Source organism: Lipotes vexillifer, unplaced genomic scaffold (assembly GCF_000442215.2).
Source record: "Lipotes vexillifer unplaced genomic scaffold, Lipotes_vexillifer_v1.1 scaffold75, whole genome shotgun sequence".
NCBI classification, from domain to species: Eukaryota; Metazoa; Chordata; class Mammalia; order Artiodactyla; family Lipotidae; genus Lipotes; species Lipotes vexillifer.
The window spans coordinates 162,555-189,692 of NW_006771517.1; the positions used below are offsets into that span (position 1 = coordinate 162,555).

At 43.4% G+C, this 27,138-nt stretch overlaps 1 protein-coding gene across 3 annotated transcripts in view; it reads right to left on the bottom strand.

The window, feature by feature from the left end:
* Positions 1–27,138, bottom strand: part of RALY (RALY heterogeneous nuclear ribonucleoprotein) — an 83,118-nt gene that overhangs the window by 50,328 nt on the left and 5,652 nt on the right. The window contains exon 1 of one of the 3 annotated variants that reach the window (XM_007446821.1): positions 23,118–23,198. The exons of the other annotated variants lie outside the window; for them this stretch is intronic. Within the exon in view, the coding sequence (XP_007446883.1) occupies positions 23,118–23,198 (81 nt within the window). Of the gene's footprint in view, positions 1–23,117; positions 23,199–27,138 lie in introns of those variants that run through there. 3 annotated transcript variants of the gene reach the window in all.

The window sequence follows — 27,138 nt, forward strand, 5'->3', positions numbered from 1 at the left end:
GTTGTACACCGGAAACACAACATTGTAAATCAACTATACTTCAATTTTTTAAAAACTTTGAAAAAAAAAAGAACATTAGGCAGGACCTAACAGTTTCAAAAGTGCTATGTATTATAAAAGTGGAAAAAGAAACCAGTCTGGGGCTTCCCTGGTGGCGCAGTGGTTAAGAATCCGCCTGCCAATGCAGGAGACACGGGTTTAAGCCCTGGTCCGGGAAGATACCACATGCCGTGGAGCAACTAAGCCCATGTGCCACAACTACTGAGCCTGCACTCTACAGCCCATGAGCCACAACTACTGAGCCCGTGTGCCACAACTACTGAAGCCCGCGTGCCTAGAGCCCGTGCTCCACAACAAGAGAAGCCGCCACAATGAGAAGCCTACGCACCGCAACAGAGTAGCCCCCACTCGCCGCAACTAGAGAAAGCCCGTGTGCAGCAACAAAGACCCAATGCAGCCAAAAATAAATAAATAAGAAATTAATTTTTTAAAAAAAGAAAGAAATCAGTCTGACTAGAAGTGGCCTCAGAAGCTTCATTAGAGCAAGGGCTTAGGTCAGGCCTTGATGCAGGGTGACAGGAAGACGTGGGCTACTATGCACCAGGCACTGGGCTAGATGTTATGCTGGTAACCCTTGTAATACGCTGTGAAGCAAGTGATGGCATGCCCATTTTATAGCCAAGGTAACTGAAGATGGGGAGGAGGCTAAGTGTGTCATTCAAGGTCAAACAGCTGGTAAGTAGCAGAGCTAAGATTTGAACCTAGGTCTGCTTTACTCCAAAGCCTAATGTGCTTGCTTACTTCATGGTCTGCCTTACTCATTATGTAGCAACATGAAAAGGGACCAGATAAACTCTGAAGTTCTTTCTACCTCAAAAATCCAATGATTTGAATGGAGGTTGGGGAGAGAAGAGAGGAGCGAAGAGGAGGTTTACTGCTGCTATGTCTTTCCCATAAGGCTGTGACCTTTCGGAAGGTTTAGGGTCTTATTAACTAAAATGCCCAAGTATCTGACACGGCCTGGCACGTAGGAGACATTAAGTATTTAGGGAACCTGTGAGTGAATAAAACACCAGCCCTATCAACCTTTGTTCTAAGGTCTAGAAGTAAGGTCCAAAATCTCAAGCTCCATGTTCTGACTCTCAGCCCCAATATCTGTATCAACTACCTACTAGTCTCTCAGCTGAAGGTACCCTTTTCCCATTCTTGTTTTCAGGAGTTAGGGAAGAGGTGAGAAGAGAAAAGGATAAAAAAGGAAGTTAGGTGGTTAACAGAGAAAAGAGAGGTAGAAGAAAGGGGTGAAAGGAGAGAAGGTAAGGAAGGAAACAAAAAGGAAGGGTGTGCCAGGGCAGGATTAAAATGTCTGACACCTAGACTTTGAGAAAGGTTTCTTTTTCCTTCTGATTCCAGAAACAAAATTGTTGTTGTTGTTTTTTTAAGAGCAGTAGTAGGAATTCCTCTTTATATATTTTAAATAGAAGGAAATTGCTTGTCCAAATCCCAGACCAAATCTGTCAGCAGGAGGTAAAGTGAAATTCCTCAGGGCTCCCATCCTCCGTTCTCACCACCTTCCTGCCCCAGCCTAACCCTTGCTCACCTGGTTTAGGCTGAGGCCTGCAGAGATCAGAAGACATGAAAGTTCTTCCTCTATTCCTCTGCTCCTTCTACAAAGGTTGCTCCAGGCTAATAAGCCCTGGGAGTCTAACCTTCTTTACAGATAAGGGGATACTGATACCCTCTGGACCCATCCCCAAAGCTCCCTGTCGGAAAAGCTTTGTTGACTCCTAAGGGAAAAGTTTTTCTCCCTTTCTGCTTAATTTCTGAAATGTGTGTGAATGTACTGGGGTAAAAATGGGATGGAGGAGGCAAGGTCCCTTCAGGACTCTATAGATCCTGGGTCCTAATACAGCTCAACCCTCTTTAGGTCTGATCTACATATTATATACAGGTATCTCTCTTTCTTACTAAATCAACAGAGAGAGCCCTGGGCTGAGAGAAAACCTAAAGGCTAGTTCCAGTTCTACCTATAATGCACTGTGTGACCTTGTCAAGTCATTTCACCTTCCTGGACCTTTTTTCCATATCTGTAAAATGAGGGTGATAGTATCTACTATTCTGGAGGATTTTTTGATGGATCAAACAAGATTGTCAAGGAACAGTTTAACTGCTTAAATCTATTTAGTTTGATATAAAGGTAAAGAAGGAATGAGGGGATGGTCTCTTTAAAAAATGAAATAAAATAAAAAGAGGGCTGTACCACCTTTCACTTGAAGAGATCTGCTGAGTGAAAAGACTTAGGAAGAGCTGTGGCAGAGACTGTCACTGTCTGTACCTCCATCAAAAGACAGTAAAGCACCAACTAAGACTGAAAAAGCTCAAGAGCTACATGTATGCAAATACCAACAGTTCCAAGTACAAAGAAGGTAAGAACCAGTAGAAGTCACATATTACTCAGGGAAAGTAACAAAAAGTAGTAATGACCAATTTAGTGGTGAAGAGCTCAGGCTCTAGAATCACACACCTGGGTTTGAATCCCAGCTGTCTCTTACTAGCTTTGTGACCTTAAGCAACGTTTTTACCTTCTGTGCCTCAGTTTCCTACATTTGTTTTAAAAGGTTCCTGCTTCATAAATGTGTTATTGGGAGAAATAAATTAAATAGCACGGGAAAGCCCTTACCTCAGGGCCTGGCATAAGTGATTTAATGACAGATATTATTTTTCCATTTAAATACCACAAAGGATGAATGAAGTAATAAAAAAGGCCTAGGAGAAAAGAAAGAAATGTACATTTGCTATTATCTTATTATGTACCATTAAGATCCAAAGCCTTAATTATTCTCATTTATTCCTAATAACCTCTTGAAATCCATAGAATTATCCCCATCTTACGGGAGGAAATTGAGCCTCAGAGAAGTAATTTGTCTAAAACCACACAGCTGGGAAAAAGAACTTATTTCAATAGGTCTGACTGCAAAACTGTGTTCTACTACATATATACCTTGCACTTTCTCATGCTCAAAAATAAGGAGCCCCCCACATACCAAAATAGGCTCCAATAATAAAGTGTTAGGGAATGGACCAACTTCTCCCATTTTGTACTCGATGAAGCAACTATTGGTTTTGTATGCCTGGGGAAAAGATGGGCAGGGGTGAAATGCAAGTGCACCATCAAGTTCCAGAGCTGCAGACTGGACTTACCAGGCCTTCCCAAGGGGCTCTCACATTTGTCGCAGTAAAAGAGGAGACAGGGCCTTTTCCCAAACTGAATACCACACTCTAAAGGACAAGATGTTCTAATGTTGTAACAAATAGGCAAAAAGTCATGAGAGGTGCCAGGGCAGAACTCAAATACCTGATCAAAACACCTTATACCAGGAGGTATATATACCGGGACACCCAGTGTCCACATGCTACGTATGAACACTTTTGCAAGAGTCAGCATGTACTGTGTCCTGAGTGTGCACATTGTCCCTATTTCTGGGAAGCACTTTACTATGTCCCAGATGACTGGAAGTTTACTCTTAAGACAAGCACTCCTTCCCTTGGGCCAGACTATTATTTTGGCACATTCCATTAAAAAAAAATAATAATAATAATAAAAAAAGCGAACAGGTTCTTACAGGAGTATATGGAAACCAGGAATCTAGGGCTGGTAAGTAGGGGAAAGAAGCCAGGAAGGAAATTAAGAAAAATTTGAGAGAAGAACTGGGGCCTGGATATCAAAAGCTTTGGGTAGGGTGGGGAACCAAGCAAAAGACCTAAGACAAGAGAAAGGGAGTGCTTCAGGGGGCTAAGAAGATATTTTGATAGAAGAAATTATTTCCTACATTTGTAAAACAAATTTTTTTAAAAAATAGTACGTCCCAGGGACTTCCCTGGTGGCACAGCGGTTAAGAATCCACCTGCCAATGCAGGGGACACGGGTTCGAGACCTAGTTCGGGAAGACCCCACATGCCACGGAGCAACTAAGCCCGTGTACCACAACTACTGAGCCTGTGCTCTGGAGCCCGCGAGCCACAACTACTGAAGCCCGCGCACCTAGAGCCCGTGCTCCGCAACAAGAGAAGACACTGCATGAGAAGCCTGCGCACCACAACAAAGTGTAGCCTCCACTTGTTGCAACTGGAGAAAGCCCACGAGCAGCAACGAAGACCCAACGCAGCCAAAAATAAATTAATAAAAATAAATTAATTTTTTAAAAAAATAGTACGTCCCTATAAAACCTCTGGTGTTTAGAGTAGAGCAATCTCCAGGGCAACAGGAAGACTGATTCAAAGAGGTGTTTCTTTTTCTTTTTATTGTTGTTTTTGGCTGTGTCACATCTTATTGTGGCACACGGGATCTTTCATTGCAGTGTGCGGGCTCCAGAGCACGTGAGCTCTCTAGTTGAGGTGCACGAGCTCAGTAGTTGTGGCACGCAGGCTTAGTTGCCCCACGGCACGTGGGATCTCAGTTCCCTGTCCCGGGACTGAACCCGTGTCCCCTGCATTGTAAGGCAGATTCTTTACCACTGGACCACCAGGGAAGTCCCTGAAAGAGGTGTTTCTCAAGTGATATCTTCCTCAGGAGAGGGGAAGGAAAATAGAAGCTAGGTTCTCTAGGCCTCCGGGGTGACAACCGAGGCAGGAGTGAGCAGCCACAGGACATAATCTTAGCATAACAGCTCCAGGTTCAATCAGGCAGGGCTCACCTGCAGGCAGTCTCAGACCCATTTCTGCTACAGTCAGCACTTGAAGATACACAACTGCCCATAGACAGTAGGGAGTATAAGACTGGCCATAGAGCAAATAGTCCTTGTCCCAGGAGCCACGCTTGCCAATCTGTTTTAGTTCTGTCCAGCTTGCCCCCTAACCTCTTGGCCTCGAAACTCTAACTGCTTCAATCTTCGTGAGGCCTGCTTTTCCCAGCCTGGATCAAACACTGTGGTCCTGCAGTTCTAGACTCCTTCCAGTCACAAGAATACCTGACCTTGACTCTTATGAGTGGCTCTATTGTGTGTTGCCTATGCCCTGGCATAAGAAACCAACTGGCTGTGTTGCCACGGGGGTTAAAAAAATGACCTCATGGGCTTCCCTGGTGGCGCAGTGCTTGAGAGTCCGCCTGCCGATGCAGGAGACGCGGGTTCGTGCCCCGTTTCGGGAAGATCCCACATGCCGCGGAGCGGCTGGGCCCGTGAGCCATGGCCACTGGGCCTGCGCGTCCGGAGCCTGTGCTCCGCAAATGGGAGAGGCCACGACAGTGAGAGGCCCGCATAACGCAAGAAAAAAATAAAAAACAAAAAAAAAAAACAAAGATAAGACTCATAGTAGAGGCTGCTAGATTCTGCTGAGGAAAATGTACAGGGAGGGAAGAGTTGATTTATTTCATTATTTTTGTAGAGTCCACATATAAGTGACATCATGCACTATTTGTCTTTGTCTTTTTTCACTGAGCATAGTGTCCTCCAGTTTTATCCATGTTGACTTAAATGATAGGATTTTCTTCTTTTTTAAGGTTGAATAATATTCCATTGTGTATATATATATATATATACGATATTTCCTTTATCAAAAAAAAAAAAAAAAAAAAAAAATGACCTCACAACATAATAAAAATGCAGCCAAGTCACAAAATGACTCAGTAAAACCCACTTCTACTCCCCAACAAAGACAGGTGTCAGGATGCCCAGCATATCGCAAAAAGAGGCCCTGGAGTGCAGCTGGCTTCTCAATGACAGGTGACATTAGGGCTCCTGAGCCCTATGTCATGTATGAGAACACTATACATGCCATAAATAGATGAAACTCAATCCAGGCAGTCTCTAGGCTGCCTGGAACAATGTCCAGAGATTACAACAGACCTGCAAGACAACCATTCTTGCCTCTGCCTTTTCTGGGCAGCTAACAGCATTTCTCCTTCCTCAGCAGAAGCTGCCTCCAGTTTCCCCCTTCTCCTTCCCTGAAAGACCAACCCCGAAGGAATCCTCAAGGGAGGCACAAGTAATTACTGTTTTCTTTTCTCCATGCTAATGAGACAGTTGGATGGTTCCCCTTCCCCCTCTTGAGCTGGAAGCGAGAATCTAAGGCTTTATAATCTGTAACCAACACACCAAAGCTGGGGCCAGACAGTGCTCTGCAACTGAACTGTACAGAAGATAGCTTTTTGTCCCTGATGAGACCAGAGCTGGAAGAGGCCCCACCATTTTACAGAAAGAGTGGTAAGACCAGAGTGAGAAGATCTGTCCAAAGTCACAGAAGGAAAGCAGTGGCAGGGCCAGAATCAGTCTCCTTACTCCCAATCAGGGCACTTCCCACATCATCCCATCCCACATTCTGTACTAGACTTCCTCTAGTACAGAATAAATTTGGAGGTGTCCTCAGTGTACCTGGAAACTGGAACTACAAATTTCAAGTTTACATACCAGTTTTTTAATAGGTATTTAAAAAGGAATGACAATGCTCTGCAGAAGTAGACTCAGTCCCAGAACTGGGGTTCTGGGGCAGAAAGCTGGGATCTGAGAGACAATGCCAATTTTACCCCAAAATTTAAATCACAAGTAGATGGTCAGGCAAAAAAACAATCTGTTAATTTTAGTTGGGATTCAGCTCAGTTACATGAAGACTGTAGATACCAAGGGTGGGGTCAGAACTAGCCTTAAGAATGAATTTCAGGTCTGGCAGATAAAAGACCACTTTAGTATAGAACACTAGGACCTCATATTTCACAGATGAAGAAATCGAATCTAGCACTATTTTTTTTTTTTTCATACATGTGTTCTTTAGAAGGCACCCAGTCTCATGTGTTTTTGTTCTAGCAGCCCAAATGGACTAAGACACATGGCTTTATCCTAAATGTCAGAGGACTGTCTGCTCTCTAAGGAGACTGACCAGTGATTACCCTACTTAATTTTCTGGCCAACTGTCCATGTCATTGCTTCTTATCTCAGGGTAATCACAGAGTTTTGCCCAGAAAACTAATTTTGGGGGGAACTTCTCTCTTTCGCTTGGTGGGGAGTATTTGTCCTCATTTTTATTGGGGTTACCCCATTTATCTGTTTTTATCTCATCTTTCAGGAATTCCTCATTGTTTCATCTATTGGGAGTATTTCTCCTGGTCTTCCAACTATGTCACAGACCTCTAGCAGACGATCACTCATGCCAAAAACCGAATCTGGAAACTGGATTAAGACAACTTCCGTAGTTTAAATAACAACACCAAAAGGGAGACATGTCTTTAAAAAGAATTTAACAACCGACAGATATTTGCAAAATCTCAGTTCAGTACTTTATACAATGGTTATCCTTCAAAACATACAAACTGGGATCTGCCATTAACTTGTGCTGTGATATCCCCAAGTGACATCTCCCCTTGTTGCAGGAAAGACAGTGGGGCACAAGAGGATGCTCACGTCCCAGGTCTTAGGCGAGTCCCTGGGATGGCCGCCGAGTGTGGGTTCTTGAACAGGAAAGAATTCAAGAGCGAGCCAAATTAAAATGAAAGATGGTTTACTCAGGGAAAAACAGACTCCACAGACAAGAGTGTGGGCCATCTCAGAAGGTGAGAAAGGCCTCGAATCTAGCACTATTGGGGGCATCACAGGGTAAAAGACCCAGGGTGAAGCAGCAGACTGAAGGATGCTATGGCTCAGAGCTAGCCATGACCTGCCTGCCTAGCCATGGTCAGAGAAAAAGGAAGACAGAGCCTCTGGGAAAAGGAGCCAGCATATGCAAAGGCTGTGCTGAGAAGAAAATGGTTCAAGTTTTTAAACTGGAATCTAACACAATTTTTAAATCTTTTTTATTTTTTTAACCTGAAGACAGACTGTCAAGCCCCTAAAATCTCTTCCCTTCCCTCTCACTTCTATCCTAGCTCTATCACTTCAGGTTGGAGTCAGCAACTCAAATCCAGTCCTCAAACAATTCTGACTCCAGGCAGGAAATATTTAAAATAGTCTTCACCCTAACTCCCATCTCCTACCCATACGGCCTGGATGTCAACCCTTCCTCTCTGTTCTCCTGTACTGCAGAGTTGATTGTGGGGTTCCTTGTGGTATTCCAGGATATTGCCAGTGCTGACCACCAGGCTTCAACTTCTAGAGGGCACAAATCATGTACTGTATTCTACAAATGGCCCCAGGTCCATGTGAGAACGCCTGCCTCAGGTCACCTGCCTAACATCTCAAGCCCTCCTAAGACTAAAGCCCAGCTCTGAATCCAAGACTAGGCCTTCCCACCAGTGTCCATTCCTCAGAGACTTCCTGCCAGCCTAGACTTATTCTTGAGTTTGCCACTCTCCCCATCCTTCTGCAGGGAAGGCAGCATGGTATAGTAGAAATAGCACGCATACAGATCTAGGTTTGGGCCCTGGATCTGGCCACCTAAACTGGGTATCCTTAAGCATTATGATTTACCTGCTCCCCTATATCCTCTTAAGAGCTTTGATTACTGTCTGTTTTTTCCACCACTCTCCCCTATTGGAAGAGGGAATATTTAGGTATTTCCCTGTATCCTCAATGAGTCAGTCTCTGTCTACTGAATGATCCTCTAAAACTAAGTTCCCACATCTGTAAGATGATATCTGTGATGATATCACCTGTCTCAGAGTTATGAGATAAAGGAACACAAAAAATGTAAATTGCCTGGATCAGTGCCTGGCCTTTATTCTTATACTCTATCAAGGATATCAGGGCCAAATGTTTACCTGTACTGAACTAGACTGTCCATCCTAGAGACACCATGCCTGCTGAAACCTGAGGTCAGCTGGACCTGACCTCCAGTGTCTGTTCCACTCCAGTAATTAGACTGAGTGCCAGTCCCTAGAACCTTGCCAGTAAAAACAGCTAGAGATATAACTATTCTCCTCACAGTCAAAGGCAGTGAATTTGAAGCAAATGACGTATGTATATACACAAATACTCTAGATTGAAAGGAGGGGGGAACACAGGATAAAAGAAAAAAAAGGGAAGAGGCTGTGCTCTGAAGTTGAGGTCTTAAAGAAGAAAGCCCAGATCCTAAGAGGTAGCTAAAGTCATATGAAGGGCCAGGAACATGAAACAAATTGGCTGAGGTCACACAGTAAACTAAAGGAAGAAATGAGTTTGGAACCCACCACTGCAGTCTCCCATCTAGTGATTTTTCCTATCCTCCAGGGAAGATGCACAATATTCTAGGAAAAAGGGAGTGAGTCATAAGGGATTCAGTGTAGTGGCAGGGAGAGACGCATAAGGGATATCAAGTGGTACTTACATAGTTTCCTGCTTTGCAAGGGGACTGAGAAAGAAATCAATCCAGCCTTTAGTTTTGCAGGGGGCGAATATGCTCTGGAAGTTAAAGGGCAGAAATAAACTCAATCTGACCAGAACAAGTGCCAGCAGTTAGGGAAGGGGAAGGGCACAGGATGTCCTCCAACTATCATGAGCCCTTCTCCCACAACACCAGCGGCTCCGGGAGATCAAAACCCTCTGCCCACCCATCCCCAACTTCACAACTCAATGTAAATTATGTTCCAGGTTTTCTAGGATATCTGTCCTTTCCAAGAGCGGGCCCTCAGATTTATAAAATGGGGGGGGGGGGGGAGGGTGTAGTGGCAGGGAGAGACGCATAAGGGATATCAAGTGGTACTTACATAGTTTCCTGCTTTGCAAGGGGACTGAGAAAGAAATCAATCCAGCCTTTAGTTTTGCAGGGGGCGAATATGCTCTGGAAGTTAAAGGGCAGAAATAAACTCAATCTGACCAGAACAAGTGCCAGCAGTTAGGGAAGGGGAAGGGCACAGGATGTCCTCCAACTATCATGAGCCCTTCTCCCACAACACCAGCGGCTCCGGGAGATCAAAACCCTCTGCCCACCCATCCCCAACTTCACAACTCAATGTAAATTATGTTCCAGGTTTTCTAGGATATCTGTCCTTTCCAAGAGCGGGCCCTCAGATTTATAAAATGGGGGGGGGGGGTGAAGTATAGAGAAGTAGCAGAATAAGAGTTCTGTGCCATGAGGAAAAATCTGATTCTTTTCTTTGTTCTATTCACAATATTCACCTGAACTTCTGGGAAGGTAAGTGATTTGCCCAAGGTCACACAGCTAATAAGGGCAAATCAGGACTTGCCTGCATCCTGTGTCCTTTGTGATATGGTGACTTTCAGCAAATTTGACCTTTACAAAGTTTTGAGAGGTAGGTAGGGCAGGTGTTCTCTGTTAAATCATGCTGTCCCTTCTTCTGAAAAGTCTCATTTGACACCTCCAATTCATTTCCGGCTTAGTCCTGACATTTATCTCCTCTCCCAGAACTTTCATAATTACCTTCTAACTCAGAGGTCAGCAAACTTTTTCTGTATAGGGCCAGCAGTCTCTGTAGTATTCAACTTTGCCAAGGTAATATGAAAGCAGTCATAGAGGAACAAATGAGTGTGGCTGTATTCCAGTACAACTTTACAAAAAGAGGCAGCAGACTGATTCAGCCCACAGGCCGGTTTGCCTGACATCTGTTCTAATCTCCTGTCTCCAATCACCTTGTCCCTCAATCCACCACACACACTCATATCACAATCCTACACCCTCAATGGATCCCCTTTGCCTACAGGATAGTTTAAACTCTACGTCATCCTCTATCATATCCTTCCCTGCACACTGTACTCCATCACAGCAGGCTGTCACCTGGCAACTTCTTACCTTCCACCATGCTCTTCCCTAACACCTGCAATGCCCTTCTCCATTCCTCTGCCAATATTACCTATTTCAGGGACAAGCTCAAATGCCAACACCTGTGAGAAGTCTTTTCTGGCTCTGCCTTACATAATTAGTCACTATATGGCTATCCCTCACCCACTACTGTCTCCCTACTCCCCCCACAATTCTAAGCTTCTCAGGGGCATGGAGTGTGTCTTATTCAACTCTGTATCCCTTGCAGTACCTAACATAACACCCAGTGTCCACTGACTGGACAGGCTTCTGGGCTAAGAGAAAGTCATCCGAACATGGGAATCTTTGGTTCTAACAGAACCATGAGATGACTCACAGCATCAACAGAGCCTTCAGGCTGCTTCAGGGGCTGCCTGCCTCCCTCCTTCCCCATCATGCTCCCTGTCTGGCCAGGTAACTAGTTAAAGTAGGGGCCAAGACCAGACATTTCATTAGGTGGCTTCTAGCCTAAGCTGATACATGTGGAGAGAAGAGGGATCCTATTTTCAGAGCTTCTTGTCCCTGACCTCAAACTGTATCCTTAATACTAGCCATAAACTGATCCCAGGTACAGATTTAGCCCTCGATCAGCAGACAGCCTTCTAACAAGTGCAGATCCCCCAAAGACAGGAGATTTCACCCCGGGAAAGGCTCAGGGCATTCAATCCAACCTCAACTGAAGTGAGAACTCAAAGGTATGTGGTAAAAATCATCAGAAGCATCTCCTCTGGATACAAAGGGACCTCTACTGAGATTAAGGGGTCCTGAACAAGCCTGTAGCCTACAAGTAAGACTATCCTGGCTTGAGCAAGCTGTGAGGTCAAAGACTAAATTGCTAATGGAGAAAAACAAAACAAACATACAAAAGAATTTTTCTCCTAAGCCCAGAACAGAACAACATTCCATCTGGGTAAGTAAGCTTGTCACAGGCATGGGGTACTTAGCATATCTGCCATTCCAGGATTACAGCTGTCAAGTTTTAATTAGGGTAATTAGAGTTAAAAATGTAATTTCATTTCAGGGATACTTTGAACAGATTCCATTAATTTCTTTTTTAAAGGAAAGGAGGGGAAGGCAAGCAGAGGATTTTGCCATCAGAGAAGCAAAGCCCTGTGCCTGAGCCAACTAACTTTCAAACCACTGCCAAGAACCCCCAGCATCTCTGCAGGCTTGGCCCAGAGTGCAGAGGGCTGCTGCTCTTCAGCTTTCCTCCCTAGTTTCCTCCCTGAAACTAAGTTTCAGTCAGCATCTGCTAATAAATCCACCTTCTTCTCCCTACCTGCTCCTGTGTTACTACCATTCAGTGACTACTATTACGGCCCTAAGTCTAGTGAGGGGCAAGGGCTGTCAAACTGATTGGCTACATGTTAGGGAATACGCTAATGTCCACCCCTTTATCAACTGTTCCTGGACACATCTTTATGCTTTCCTTTGCACTAGTTCCCTGGTCTGGAGCACCCTCCTTGCCTTGCCTGCCTCTACTCTTACTATTACTCTTCCTTCAAAGCCAGATCAAAGTTATCTCCCCCAGAAAAACCCACTTCCATGCCTCTGTGATCCCAGAGAATCCTACGTATGCCTCTATTAAGGCACATACAGAATACTACGGTCTGTTTCCCTGTTTGACTCTGATGATAGATTGTGAGGTCGTTCAGGGCAGGGACTGGGTCTTTATCGAGGAATCCTTAGCTAGCACTAGCACAAGCCCTGACACATAGGAGATACTCAACAAATATTTGTTGAATGACCAGCTGTAGGGGGAATTTGGTCTGAGCACACTGGTAGCTGAGCACATTAAGCCCTCGGATTCTACAACCCAGAGATATCTGGTCGTGAGTCCCTTCCCCCTCCTTGCATAGGACCAGTTCAAAAACCTAACTCAGCCCTCCCACTGATCCCAAATGATAATTGATCTCTCCCACCAGAGCCTGCTCATTCCTTAGGGACCTTGGAAAGGAGATGAGAAAGCCAAAGCAAGCAGAGCATCTCCCCCCATCCTCCTCAACCACTGGTTTTAAGGGATTTCCTCCAGTCTTTGAAGGGTTCCAGGGAGAGGGCCTCAGCTCCAGTTCAGTCTGTAGAAGGGTAAGGGATGGCCCTGGTTTTTTGTTTTTGTTTTTTAAAAAAAAGGGACTTCCCTGGCCGTCCAGTGGTTAAGACTCCAAGCTTCCAATACAGGGGGCACAGGTTCGATCGTTAGTTGGGGAACCAAGATTCCAAATGCCATGTGGCAGGGCCAAAAAAAAAAGAAAAAATGAGAAAATTCTGAACAGAAAAAGATTCCAAATTAAAAAAAAAAAAGCTCATTGGCTTGGAATCAAAGTGTTGCAAATGCTCAGAAATGCTGTAGTGCAATACAACAGAGAACATGCTATGTGACATAGGGCAGCCAAGTCACTTCACTTCTCTGATTTCCAGTTTCCTTTTCAACCTATCCCGGTAAGTTGTTAGGGGAAATGAATACACAAAGAGGCTTAACCCAATATTAACACTAAATGATGCTGCCATCTGAGGAGGGGGCCTGTGTTACGTACCTAGCACTATATTATATATGAGTTTATAAAGGTGAGGAAAACATATCGATTTCGTAGTAATCAGATTCTCCCCAGCTAGGAGTACTCCTCCAGCTTCCTCCCAGGCTCCCCAGGCCTGGCTGCAGGCCCATATTGATCCACTTCTAATTAGGAACTGTGGCAGTGCTTCTGACAGAAGGTCAGGGCCCAGGCTGCCTCTGCTGGCCTCTGGCCAAAGCCTGAAATGCCTTGGCCAGGGTAGACAGAGAATGGACACTTTTATCGTAGAAAAGTATCCCCGATTGAACTCATCATAAAGCAGTATAAAATTTTAGAGCTGAAAAGGTCCTTTATGAGCATGAGCTTTGTTATATTACAGTTGAGAAAGCTAAGGTCCAAAAAAAGATAACTTGTCCAAGGTGGTACAGAAAGATAACGCAGATCTTCTCACTTCTAGTTCTTTCCTCTACATCAGTGTTTCCTAACCTGGCTACACAACAGAAGGACTCTGTGAACTTGTTAAAAATACAGTTTTCCAGGCCCCACCCTAGAAAGTCTGATTTGGAACATCTACAGTGGCTCTGGCTCTTTTGCCAGTATATGATCACCTTCCAATAGAAGTGAACCCTGAAATCACAGGATCCAGTTTGGAACTAGGTTCAAATACACCTTGGCTCATAACAGTGCCATTTAGAAGCAATCCGCTATTGTTTGAGCCAGCCCTCCCCCACCTCCACAATAATAGGGTTACTCTAGAGGCCTTAGTCGAAGGATCTGTCATAAATGGTTCAGACTTCCTAATGGTCTGCTAGCTTGGCTGTCGACAAAGACATTTCCTTTCAAAACTAGTCTGAAACTAAAATGTCTCTATGAAGATTAGAAATAATTAAGGAGGAAGATTTAAGGAATAGTGGGAGATGGTGTGGTATTGAGTGTATGGGACTGGGGCATGGGCAGATGTGTCTGTATGTAGGGGAGTACTTGTGTGGATATGTAAGGGAGAGGACAGTGTGGTGTCTGTAAGACAGGCTTGCAGATACTTTCGTGGCACACACAATTCTGTGTATCTAGGTAGAAAACAGTGGGACAAGGGTATAGGAGGATAAATGTGTGGGTATAAGGGAGATAACTATTGGTGTGTACAGAAGAAATATGTGCACCTTTGTAACTCAGTTGTGTGTGTATGTGTTGCAAAGCATACAAACCTGTAGGGACAGAAAGGAGTGTGTATGTGTCTGTGTGACCCAGACACCTGTATGCATGAGAAAACAGACCAATGAGCATTTCTGACTCATCCAGCCCTAGCTTTGCCTGAAGGCTCACACCACTCAAGGGCAGGCCTGTCTGCAGAAATTTCTCATTAAAATTGACATTTTGACAACTACTAAAAAAAATAAGATGATAACAACATCCCCACCATAGTGGGAGGTTAAAAAAAAGTCAATGCCAATAAAACATAAGAGACAGATGAGAAGCAATTATGCCATGATTACTTCTCAGCTTCACAAGAGGAGGTGGTATTTGGAGTTAAATACTGTGTAGCAGATTCACATCTCAACCCAAAGGCCTGGATTTCCTCGGTTGCCTGGGGAAGAGGGCAAGAAAGAAGGAATTAGGTAGGGAAAGGTAAACAATAAAGCTAAAAAAACAAAAACTGGAGCATTGGGGGGACTTCCCTGGTGGCACAGTGGATAAGAATCCACCTGCCAATGCAGGGGACACGGATTCAAGCCCTAGTCCGCGAAGATCCCACATGCCATGAAGCAGCTAAGCCTGTGCGTCACAACTACTGAGGCTGTGCTCTAGAGCCCGTGAGCCACAATTACTGAGCCTGCGTGCCACAACTACTGAGCCTGCGTGCCACAACTACTGAGCCCGAGTGCCACAACTACTGAAGCCTGCGCGCATAGAGCCCATGCTCAGCAACAAGAGAAGCCACCGCAAGGAGAAGCCCAGGCATCGCAACGAAGAGTAGCCCCTGCATGCCACAACTAGAGGAAGCCCACGTGCAGCAATGAAGACCCAGCGCAGACAAAAAAAATTACAAAAAAGAACAACAAAAAACTGGAGCATTGGGAAGACAAGAGAAAGGGAAAGGACTGAGAAGAAATCAAAAGTAAAAGACAAGTGGGTCACGAGAGAGGGAGAAGGGAAGGAAAGAACAGAAAGAAAAAAAGGTAGAAAAGACAGGAGAAAAGAGAATTTCCTTTAGGCTGGCCTAAAAATTTAGCACACATTCTAGAAAGAATTCTAGCTTAGGGCAAGAGTAAATTAGTAGGTGGGGCCTGACCTCTGTACTTTCTCATTGCTTTTACTCTAACCATTCCCTCCACCTGGAATGTTCTTCTCACCATCTTTGCCAACTGAACTTCCCCTAAATCTCAAAAGAAATATTCAAATGCTACCAGCTTCTAGAAGCTTCCAAGATTTCTCTCAGAAGTCATCTCCAAGAACTTCCATAAACTGCCAGAGCACTTTATCATATTGCACCTATAGTATTTGCTCAACCGAATACCACAGGTATCTATGTACATATATTTCTGTCATTCATTCTGCAAGTACTATTTGTGCCAGGCCTGTTACAGAGACACATGGGAAACAGAGATAAACAGCACACTGTCTCTTGGTTCATAAGGTCTCAATTTCAGGAATGAAAGCAGATTCAGCTGTGATACAGCACCAGAGTACAACTATAGAAGTAGAAGCAAAGTAGAAAGAAGATCAAAACTAATTCTGCTCATGGAGTGATCAGGGAAAGCTTCACTGAAGAGGAAGCATTTGAACTGGTATGAAAAGATGAGTAAGAGTTTGTCAGGTAAAGACAACAAGGAGCCAAAAGAGTTTCTACTCAGAGGGAATAGTCAAAACAAAGTCATTCTACTGAACAGGAGCACAGGGAACAGTGGGTGTTAAACACTGTGCTGCTGACAGAAGGCAGCAAAGTGAGGTGGCACCAGACTATATGAGCCTTATAGTCAAGTCCATAGTTGAGATTTTATCCTTTCCAACCTGGAGTGGAAGTGGGTAAGGAGAAGGGACATTTTAAATACATATAATCTCCTTTAATTAGTTGCCCTACTTTAGAGCGAGTCCTCTCAAAACTCTTGGAAAACAGGTCCAATCCCAGGCTCTGCCTACTGCAGCGGCATCACAAGAATTTCGCATGGAGGAGAAGGGCAACAGTGAGAGAAAAAGAAAGGACGGGGGCGGGGGGTGCAGAAGGGAGGTAGCAGGGTTCAAGGAGGAAGGAGCCGAAAGGGAAGAAAAAGAAAAGGAAAAGAAGAGGCAAGGAAGTCACAGGATGGAACAAATCTATCTTGGCACTGAGGCTCTTTGTGGCTGAGCTATCCTCTACATCTTTCTAGGTAGAAAAAATAAGGTCAATATATGATGCTAGTCACAGAAATAGACCCTTTGCACCAAGATGAGGCTGAGCATATTACTGCCACCTCAACCCTCCCTTTGCTTAGGACGATAGGGCTGTACTAAGAAGTGGAGTTTGCCCAGCTCTACCAACCATCCCAAAGTATGCCAGAAGCCCCTAGCCCCATGCCCTAAGACCATGAGGCAGGAGCACCAAACAAAGGTCTAGAGTTTGAAGCAGGGGCCTGCCCAAGACCTAAGGCTGCTGCTTAGGATCCTAGAGGAAAGCTGTTACCTTCTCTGGACTTTATTTCAATCTGCAAAACAAGGGGAGTAAATGTGATGTTCTCTAAGGGCTAAGATATTACAGAAGCTGCTACCCACAGAGAATGATATTTAATGTGGGAATTTTCCTAACCTATCAAGTCTTAACTTCATTCTTTCCACTCCGACCTACGGCCAGTTTGAAGTCAAGAAGCCAGACTCAGAATGGAAGCCAACCCTGACACTATCATCCATTTGGCTCTGTCCAAAGTCTTGTCCTTGCCCAGACCTGTTTATCTCATAGGTCACAAACTGATGCTTAGGCCCAAGGATGTGTTTTGTCTGACCCACACATTTGTTTAAAAAACAAACAAACAAACAAACCTGAGTAAAATCAGACCTCTTTTTTCTAATTAGATTTCTAGCTTCTCTTAAATATATCAGAGATCTGGCAACCCTAGACCCTCTGGGGTAAAGGTTAAAGGGCCTATTATAATCCTGTAATTTATTTGATGCCTTCTCAGTTTATCTAAAAAATGTATGCTAACTTATTATCCATTCCATAACATGACTTAATGTAAGAGTAAACTTTTAAACTACTAGTAATAATATTTAAACTAATCCAACTACAAAAAAAAGATTTGAGTACACTTCAGGAAGGCATATGGTTTATCCTGTGATTTCATGTGTCCCAGTCTGAGAACTCCAACATAGTTTATCCGTTCACTCAAAAAATACTTAGGTCCTGGGGTAAGTGCTGAGAAAACATTAATTAACAAGACAGATGTGGATCCTGCCTTGGTGGAGCTCATGGTCCAGTGAGACATAATGGAAAGAAGCCATACAGAACAGAAGGCACAAAGAAACACTAGACTGAGGATCTCAAGTGTATTCCACAACCTAGGGACCCCTTAGGCAAGTTGTTTAACCTCTCTAGACTTGTTTCCTTGTCTATTAATGGGGAAGGTTTAATTAGGCAGTTGCTGCTGAAAAGTTACTCCCAGCTCCAAATTCTACTAGTATCACAAGAACTTAGCCCAATACCCTTTTCAAGTTCCTAACACTTATTAGCTTCCTCCCTTTATCTGGGAAATCATGATCAGTTGTCATGGAAATTACCATGGTTCTCCACATACTGGATGATGATGTTACAGTAATTACAAGAAGCCAAAGGGAACAGGCAGCAAGAACAGTCAATTACTCAGAAAGCCACCTACTTTCAACATACAGGAGCTGCTCTCACTGCAGCTAGGGGGAAAACAAGACCAGTTACTAACTTATAAGTAAAACAGTTCTGATTTATATTAGATGTTGTGATTTCTTCCATGAGACGGCAGACTTCACCCCAGCCTGTGAGTTGTTAGATGCAAAAAATGCCAATTTTACAAGGACAAGGTTCACTGAGACTTGACTACTTTGCTGTCCTTATGAAGTCCTAAGACAAGCCAGGAGACAGACTTTCTAGGCAACAGAGGCACCAAAAGTTCCTGGTAAAATAAGATAATTCATCTAGTCCCAGGGACTAAGAGCACTGTAACTGGGTTAAGTCCCTTCAATATTAGAGTTCCATCTAGTGCCGAGTTGGCCCCGAGGGACCAAGCAGGTAGCAAAAATAAGTACAGCTGACCACGTGTTTCAAAGAAAAAAGTGCTAGCCTGGTGAAAAATGGCAACAGACACTGGGCTTGGGTAGCAAAGAAACAACAGGAAATGGTGTGGGCTTTGACAAACTTGATAATAAATATGTCCTATCTAGAACAGTCAGCCAATAAGGAAGTAGCATGTGGAATGAGGGAGGGAAGTGAAAAACATGATTCTATAAACTCAAGCATTTTGCCAAATTGGCCTGGTGCCAATTATGATACAAAGAGTCCCTGGTGCCAGGCTCAAGGAGTGAAGCCTGTAGAATAACTGGGGACTATTCGCACTCCTGTGATTAGGAAAATGCTCATGGTCAGCATCAGGATCCAGCCCCTTCTTCCTCAAAAATCCTACTCCCGGGCATCCCTGGTGGCACAGTGGTTGGGGGTCCACCTGCCGATGCAGGGGACGCAGGTTTGTGCCCCAGTCCGGGAGGATCCCACATGCCGCAGAGCGGCTGGGCCCGTGAGCCATGGCCGCTGAGCCTGCATGTCCGGAGCCTGTGCTCCGCAATGGGAGAGGCCACAGCAGTGAGGGGCCACGTAAAATTAAGCCCAGAAAACAAAATAGTGTATTAAGTTAGTTGAATGTAAGAGAAATTCGTAAGATTTTTTTTTCTTCAATATAAATACCTCACTTGAAAATAAAGCACAGCATACTTAAAGTAGTTCTAGAAAAAAAAAAAAAAAAAAAAAATCCTACTCCCTCTTCAGGAGAAATCACTCACCCTCATAGCCCACATGCCCAGGCCTCTGATCTCATACATAGTATCTCCACTGAAAACCCTAATGTTCCCAGGCTGGGGTCCAACTCAAAATAAATACACTTCAGGCTAGACACAATCCAAGACCTGCCAGTCTGCAACCTCTGATCCAGAGCATAAGATCCTCTGAAAAGATCTGGAACAGAAAGGACTTAGGAGTCCCTTAAGTACTCTTAACTTTTGTCAGAGGAACTGCTTTTCCAAGGAGCTATCCAGGGTCCTGGATCACTTGGCTCCTGAGCTTTAGAATCCATGATTTCACAGCCTTCTCCTCTGGCTTGATCCACTGTCAAAGTATTTTTTTTAAAGACTCTAAAAAGATATTAGGTAACTATTATATGCAAGGCACTCCAGTGATACAAATGCCCTAAACTTTACTTCTCCTGACTTTTGACTTCACTACCTATATCAGTTGTACATCAACCTGGAACCCAATGCCACCTGTCTGCCACCCAAATTACTACAGACCGAAAACACTGCTCTGCTTGACTCTATTCCTATATAACACATTCATTTTAATGGCTTGGTTAGCCAATAAGATGAAGGTTCAGCAATAAGATGAAGGTATCTCAAAAGGATACCTTTAAGAGTCTTCTCCCTGGACTCCACAACTAAAAGTTCCTTTTCTTTGCAAAACAGCACAATTGCTCCATTACGGTCGGATGTCCTTGGGAGTAAACAGTACAATGCTAAATGTATGCACTCCCCTGAATCAAGATGGCATTCCCCATGCTTCACTCCATCATTATTCTACCATCTCCAGATTCCATTCCCATAAAAGCAATAATACCTTTGCCAAATAGAAAAGAAAAAAGACTAGCTGCCCTTGAAATAGCAACTCAATCCAAGGAGGAAAGGTTTATTCCTGGAAAAACTTTTCTTATTTACCAGATCCCTCAAGCTGGATTTATGAGCAGGGAGAACACAACAAAAATGGTTTTTAGGAAAAGGCAACTGGCAGCAGAGAGGAGCATGGCTTGAGAGAGGGCAAGACAGGATGTAGGGAGGTTAGTTAGGAATCCTATGGGGGGATTAAGGATCCTAGAGCCCCGCAATGGCCAAAACAGGCTCCATGTGTGAAACAGGGTATGGTCCTCAGTCCCTGGCTGACTACGTGCTCCTTGAAAACAGTCTTATTCCTATGAGTATCACCCACAGCATCTAGTATCATGCCGTCAAATGGTGGGCACTAAAATGGTCACAGGGACACAGAACACTACTTCTGTAAGAGCTCTCAATGCACACAAAGAAACTAAGGCCCAGAGAAGTGAAAATGATTTGCTTAAGCTCACAGAATGGGTGAACGTGAAAAGAGAAGAGCATAGGTTTTGAAGGCAAGAAGGTCTCTTCAAATCCAAGGTTGCTGTGAAGCCCTGGGCAAGTTACCCAACCTTTCTCAGTCTGTTTTCTCATCTGCAAAATAAGAATACCTATTTTTGTAGGGCTGCTATGAGGATTAAGAGATACTGACCTTTAGATACAACCACAAATTTATAGGAAACACAAGAGGACAGAGAAACATATTAAACATACCACAGATCTGCAATGAGCAAATTTCTACAGGAAAAACAATCCAACTCCTTCAACAAATAAAAGGGGAAAAAGGTGAACTTATAATTAAAAAAGACTTAAAAGACATAACAACCAATTACAATGTATGGACCTTATGTAAATCCTAAGTCAAACTGTAAAAATAAGATTGTGACATTTATAAGACAATGGGAAATTCGAACACAATCTGGATTTTGATGGTATTAAGGAATTGTTAAATTTTATTCTGTGATAATGGTTGTGTTTTTTAAAATCATCTTTTAGAAATATATTGTGGGACTTCCCTGGTGGTGCAGTGGTTAAGAATCCGCCTGCCAATGCAGGGGACATGGGTTCGAGCCCTGGTCCAGGAAGATCCCACATGCTACAGAGCAACTGAGCCCGTGCACCACAACTACTGCACCTGCGCTCTAGAGCCTGCGAGCCACAAGTACCAAGCCCGCATGCCACAACTACTGAAGCCCACGTGCTAGAAGCCATGCTCCACAACAAGAGAAGCCACCACAATGAGAAGCCCGCGCACCACAATGAAGAGAAGCCCCCGCTCGCCGCACAGCAGCAAAGACCCAACACAGCCAAAATATAAATAAATAAATAATTTTTAAAATACACTGTGAAAGCTTTTTAACAAAAGAAGTATCTAGAGCGGTGATGGTTGCACAATGATGTGAACATACTGAATGCCACTGAACTATATAACTAAAATGGTAACTTTTATATTACATATACTTTACAATAAAAAGCTTAAAAATTAAAAAATACATTGTGAAATACTTAAGGACAAAATATCATACCCACGTTCCAAAGCACAGGATGAGAAGTATGTAAGGGTATAAATGAAATAAGATTGACCATGAATAGATAACTACTGAAGCTGAATGATGGGTACATCATGCTTCATTAACCTATTCTGTCTACTTTGTATATGTTTGAAATTTTCCATATTAAAAAAGAAGATTTGGTTAGGTTTAAATCCTGGCAACTCCATTTACTGGCAGTGTGACTATGGGCATATTTCTTAACCTACTGGTATCTCAGTTTCTTAACTATATGATGTGGAACAACAGAACCTACTTTTTACGGTTGAGGTGAGAATGATTTTTAATATATACTTAGGTATATTATATTTAAATTATATACAATATATATACAATATATACAAATTATATACAGTATATCCAATTGTATATGTATACACAACATATACAATGTTGAAACTTTATATGAAATGTCTATGTCTTATACATTTATTTTACATATAAGATATGCCTTAAGATTATATATAAATTTATATTATAAAGATTACACACACACACACAGAAAGGGCTCTCAGCACATAGTAACCGTCAGTAAATATCAGCTCTATTAGTATGAACACAAGGCACCAATATGCTATCTCAACACAGAGGGCACCCAAGTCATGGCAGCTTTTTTTTTCTTGGCTGCGTTGGGTCTTTGTTGCTGCGTGCAGGTTTCCTCTAGTTGTGGTGAGCGGGGGCTCCTCATTGTGGTGGCTTCTCTTGTTGCGGAGCACAGGCTCCAGGCACATGGGCTTCAGTAGTTGTGGCTTGCGAGCTCTAGAGCGTAGGCTCAGTAGTTGTGGCACATGGGCTTAGTTGCTCCGCAGCATGTGGGATCTTCCCGGACCAGGGCTTGAACCTGTGTCCCCTGCATTGGCAGGAGGATTCTTAACCACTGCACCATCAGGGAAGTCCCATGGCAGCTATTATTAATATAAATGGCAGAGTTAGGTCTAGAACCCAGGTCAGATTTGTAATCAAGTACTTGACAAGTCTCCTTGACAGAAGGCCTAGATACCCTCTGGTCAATGTCCCCACTGGCAGCTCTAACACCCCCAGTGTCCCCTGACAAATACCCCAGGACCTAACACAGGTTCAGGAGCTGACTGATGTTTAACATGCCTCTGTGGGAGCAGGCAGGGCCACCCTGTTTCCCAAAAACAGGTAATTTAAGGTACATTTTCTAGTATTTGCTGACAGAACAAAGAAGAAAGACTCTAAGACATGATCAGTGTTCACACCAGCCTTCAAAGTGATTTGGTAAAACTACAGAAAATAAACACCCAGCTAGGGTCTACCAGGCAGGATAAAAGCTGACAAAGAAATGGTAATTTTTCCAAGCAAATGTACAAGTAATAGATGAGTGCTGAGAGACTAAGCTCTTTAGGTCCTGGCGTTCCCCTTCCTCCCCCTCCATTTTAAGAGAAGACAAACTCTCTTTCGACATACTTCAAGTATGACTGTTTGCAGGATTAATTTCTTCCCCGAAATGATGTAATTATAGGCAAAGGGGTCATTCTCATCCTTCTATTAATTTAAATACAAATTGGCCTGGGTACATTATTACCTTTTCCACCTGCTCCAGGAGACTATGAGAAGGTACCACCAACCCCCAAATTATGGGACATGTCCTCCCCACTCTGCTCATTAGCTGGAATATGGATGCCGCTTGATCTAGCTGCTCATCTGTGTTTCCGCTCAAGTTGTTCCCATTGCACAGAATGTCCTCTCTCCATCTCTGGAGTCTAAATCTCTTGTGATCATACTTTCTGGAAACAAAGTGGGAGGAGAGAGAAGCACTGCAACTGAGAAAAGATATCCGGGCACTGCTTCTGGGTAGTCTGGGAGATTTGGCCGAGACATAGAAATATTGGTGTTTCATAATTTATAAGCGCAGCAAGACAGAATATTAGACATTGGGATGGTCATAGATAATACATGGTCACTATCCTTATCCTACAAGGCCCAGCTCAAATGCTCACTCCTCCATAGATGTTCCCTGGGCACCACACACCCACAAATGAAGCAATCTCTCCCTCCTCTGAACTTACCAATCACTTTACCCCTGTATGGTACTACCTGAGAGTTCCTACCATGGTTCTTACAATTCACTTCTCTAACTACACTCCAACAAGAATGACATAAAATAAAAAGATAATGCTAACTGTTGACAAGGACATGGAGCAAAAGGAATTCTCTCACACACAGCTGATGAGAGTTTGATCTGGTATGCTTCTGAAAACTGATTGTCAGTAACTACCAAAGCTAAAACACTCACTGCTGCTCCTTAACACTTCTGCCTATAGTCCTTTGCTCCACCATTGCCTCTGTCTAAATGCTTCTAGCATTCTTTCTCCCAATCCCAAGACTGGTCCAGACCACTCTTCCTGATCACCCCAGCCCAAAGAGATCTTCCCTTCTATAGAAAATTCTGCTATTTACCTATTACCTCTGACAAATGACTCATGAATTCTTCACATATAAATTGCATCATCTGGTTTTATAATGCACTTTTAGTAACATCTAACTTGCTCTTCACAATAACACTGTGAGGAAGGCAAGATACAGATTATTAACTCCATTTTAGATGAGAATATGGAGGTTCAGAGAGGGGAAAATGACTTATTCTAGTTTTCCTGGCCAAATTAGTTCCAGGGAACAAGAGTAAGACCTTAGTCTTCCAAACCAAGCTCTCTACACCAAACTGCCTTATTATCAGCTACAACTTCATGATTACCTTGTCTCTCCAGAGACCACAGGTTCCCTGAAGACAAGAATATGCTTTACACATTTTCATCCCTCACAGCACCAAGGGAGGACTCAGTGGGCTCCATACAGTTTGGCCAAATTGATTTCAATATTGTCCCCAACCTTTGAGGACGAACACAGGCATATTTCCTCTTCTTCTAGACCTCCCAGGCAATGCGAAATTGTTGGAAGAAATCATGAACACAACACAGCATCCCAAATAACACTTTTTTTTTGAGAATAGGGACAAGGGAAGAGGAAGAGCCCTTCAAGACAGGGTAACCTCAATGTTCCCTCCATTTCCTAGGGCTCCATGCTGCAAAGTGTTCAAAGAAGGCTGGCAGAGATAGCAGCAATGGGCTTCAAGAACCACAGTTTAGTCATAATTAGTAAGTCAAAAACTGATCAAATGGGAAATCCCCGGCAGTCCAGTGGTTAGGACTCCACGCTCTCACTGCTGAGGGCCCGGGTTCAATAACTGCTCGGGAACTAAGATCCCACAGGCTGTGCAGCACAGCCAAAAAAATGCCAGAAACCACACCTCAAATAATTCTATTTGCAAGCAAAATAGCTATTTTATTTCAAAACTGAGTATAAAATTTAATTCAATATGAAACGATTTTCTTCATTCCTAAATAAGAAGCTAGACAATATCAACTCTTTCTGGAAACCAGCCAAAGAACTGATGTGAGAAGAATAGGGAAAGCACTAGGCAGATGTCTGGACACCCAAACCTGAAGGACAATGCTGTCCCCTACCCTAAGGTTCTTGACTTTACACACTGGCTGCTGGACACCTCAGCAATAGAGAAGAAAATCTAGATAACAGGCAGAAGAAAGGAAGAGAAGGAGGGAAGGCCAAAACCAAATTGGAACACTGGAAGTCAGATACTCAAATAGGTCTCCTTGCCTAGTGATACATCCATCAATTCTGCTATTTCCAATCTGAACCCTCAACCAAAACATCCAGGCCAAGGAAGCACAGGTAAGAATAAGCTAGGACCTGTTGTACTTATCTGTCCCTCTCTCCAGACTGAATGTAATCTGAGGGCAGGAATCATGTATTGTTTGGTTTTTAATGTCCTCCATAGGGAGAACACATAGTAGGTACTCCAAATTCCTAGAACAAATGGTTGAACTTAGGGATGGAAAGCAGTTGGACTTCCAAGCATAACCTTACTACAGCAGCTAGGTAACCTACTTAGCATGGTAACTCTACCTAACACCCTAATTTTAGTTAAGAGTTAACTTTAATTGGTATGAAAAATCAACTTAGGGTGAGTCTTTAAGGTATGAAGAAAAGTTATTCTTGTGTTCAACTGATTCAGGCACAGCTGTCATTACTATATTGAGAGCACCATTCCTCAGTGCCAGCTTACAACTATCTGGAAGAACAAAGTCCCAAAGCCTCAACACAGTCTGTGTGAGCAGCAAACAACATTTGACTTCTCAGTGTAGCATGATCATACCTTCCAGAAAGGAAACCCAGACCTAGAGACATAATGAGTTATGGAAATGATTCTTTTAAATCTACTGCTCAGCTTGCTTTCACTAGCACAAAGAATTACAAAGGAAACTAGACAAACAGATCAACAGACACCATGCAAACACTACGGTTAACTAGGCTTAGTGAAATCCTTAATAAAACAAACAAACAAACAGGAGATAGCTAAATACCAGATAAATGCCTCTGGAACGAAGAAAACCTGGCCAACAATAGGTTGACCAGGTTATAAATCTGACCTTGTAAATGAGAATACTTACTTGGAATAAGACAATGATTCTTACCTTGATAAATAAACAGAACTCTTCAGTCTCTACAGGTGGCATTTCAAGGGCCAGGTAACCACAGCAGAGGTATCTACCTCATAAAGCCAAAGCTCTAAGGAAATGCAAATTTCTGGTCTAGTGTTTTTCCAGTCCTAGTGGTGTTTGGGAATCTTACAGTGTTTTTTTTTTATTTTCCTTTTATCCTATGATTTTAAACAGTTTGCTACATATTTAAATATAACTTTTGAGTCTTGGACTCCAAGTTTGTCCCATGGGACAACAGCTCCAAGTTTATAATGGAACTCAGTAGACAATTTGGTAAATTCATCTCACAAGCAATTTTTCAGCAATCTGTCCACTCTAAAAAGCAATATCCATCTCTTTATATACTGAAACCCAGAATTTAACCCTGTGAGATACTCTCAATACTCTAACAAAGCCCCTTCTTCTTCCAGAAATGAATTCTCAAGCCACTCCCATAAAACCAGACATCAGCCCAACCCCCTTGTTTTACAGACAGGAAGACTGAGATCCCAGGGAGTATTGGGTAATTACAATTAACATGAGTTTGGCAAGCATCAAAGGCCCACAGAATGCTATTCCCCCCCAGTGGCACCGCACTGGGCATGTTGGGAGGATGGCCAGATTGGCACTTTAGTCAGTGGAGCACTCCAAATACATATGTCTGAGCCTAAGAAAACCTGGGTGTTCAACCAAAAACTCCCGACCCCTACCCCAGCATAGAGAGCAGGGAGCAGTAGGCAGCCTGAACGGCTCGTTGGGGATGTAGACCAGAACCCAGAGATAATATCCCAACCTTCCTCCCCTCCTCTCAGGAGGCACAGCAGATTTATTCATATGGAGGCCATTATGAAGTGACAGAAAGACTGAGGAAAAAAGAAGGGCTGTAGAAACAGCCAGAAGACATAACTAGCAATACTTGGGCAGATGCCCGTCTCTAGTTATTCGATAATTATTCCTCATTAGAGAGGAACTTCCAATCCTTTTTCTGTCCCCAGGGCTCACCCTTTGGCCCCCTGATTATTTTATGAAGCAATAGAGCCAGAGAAG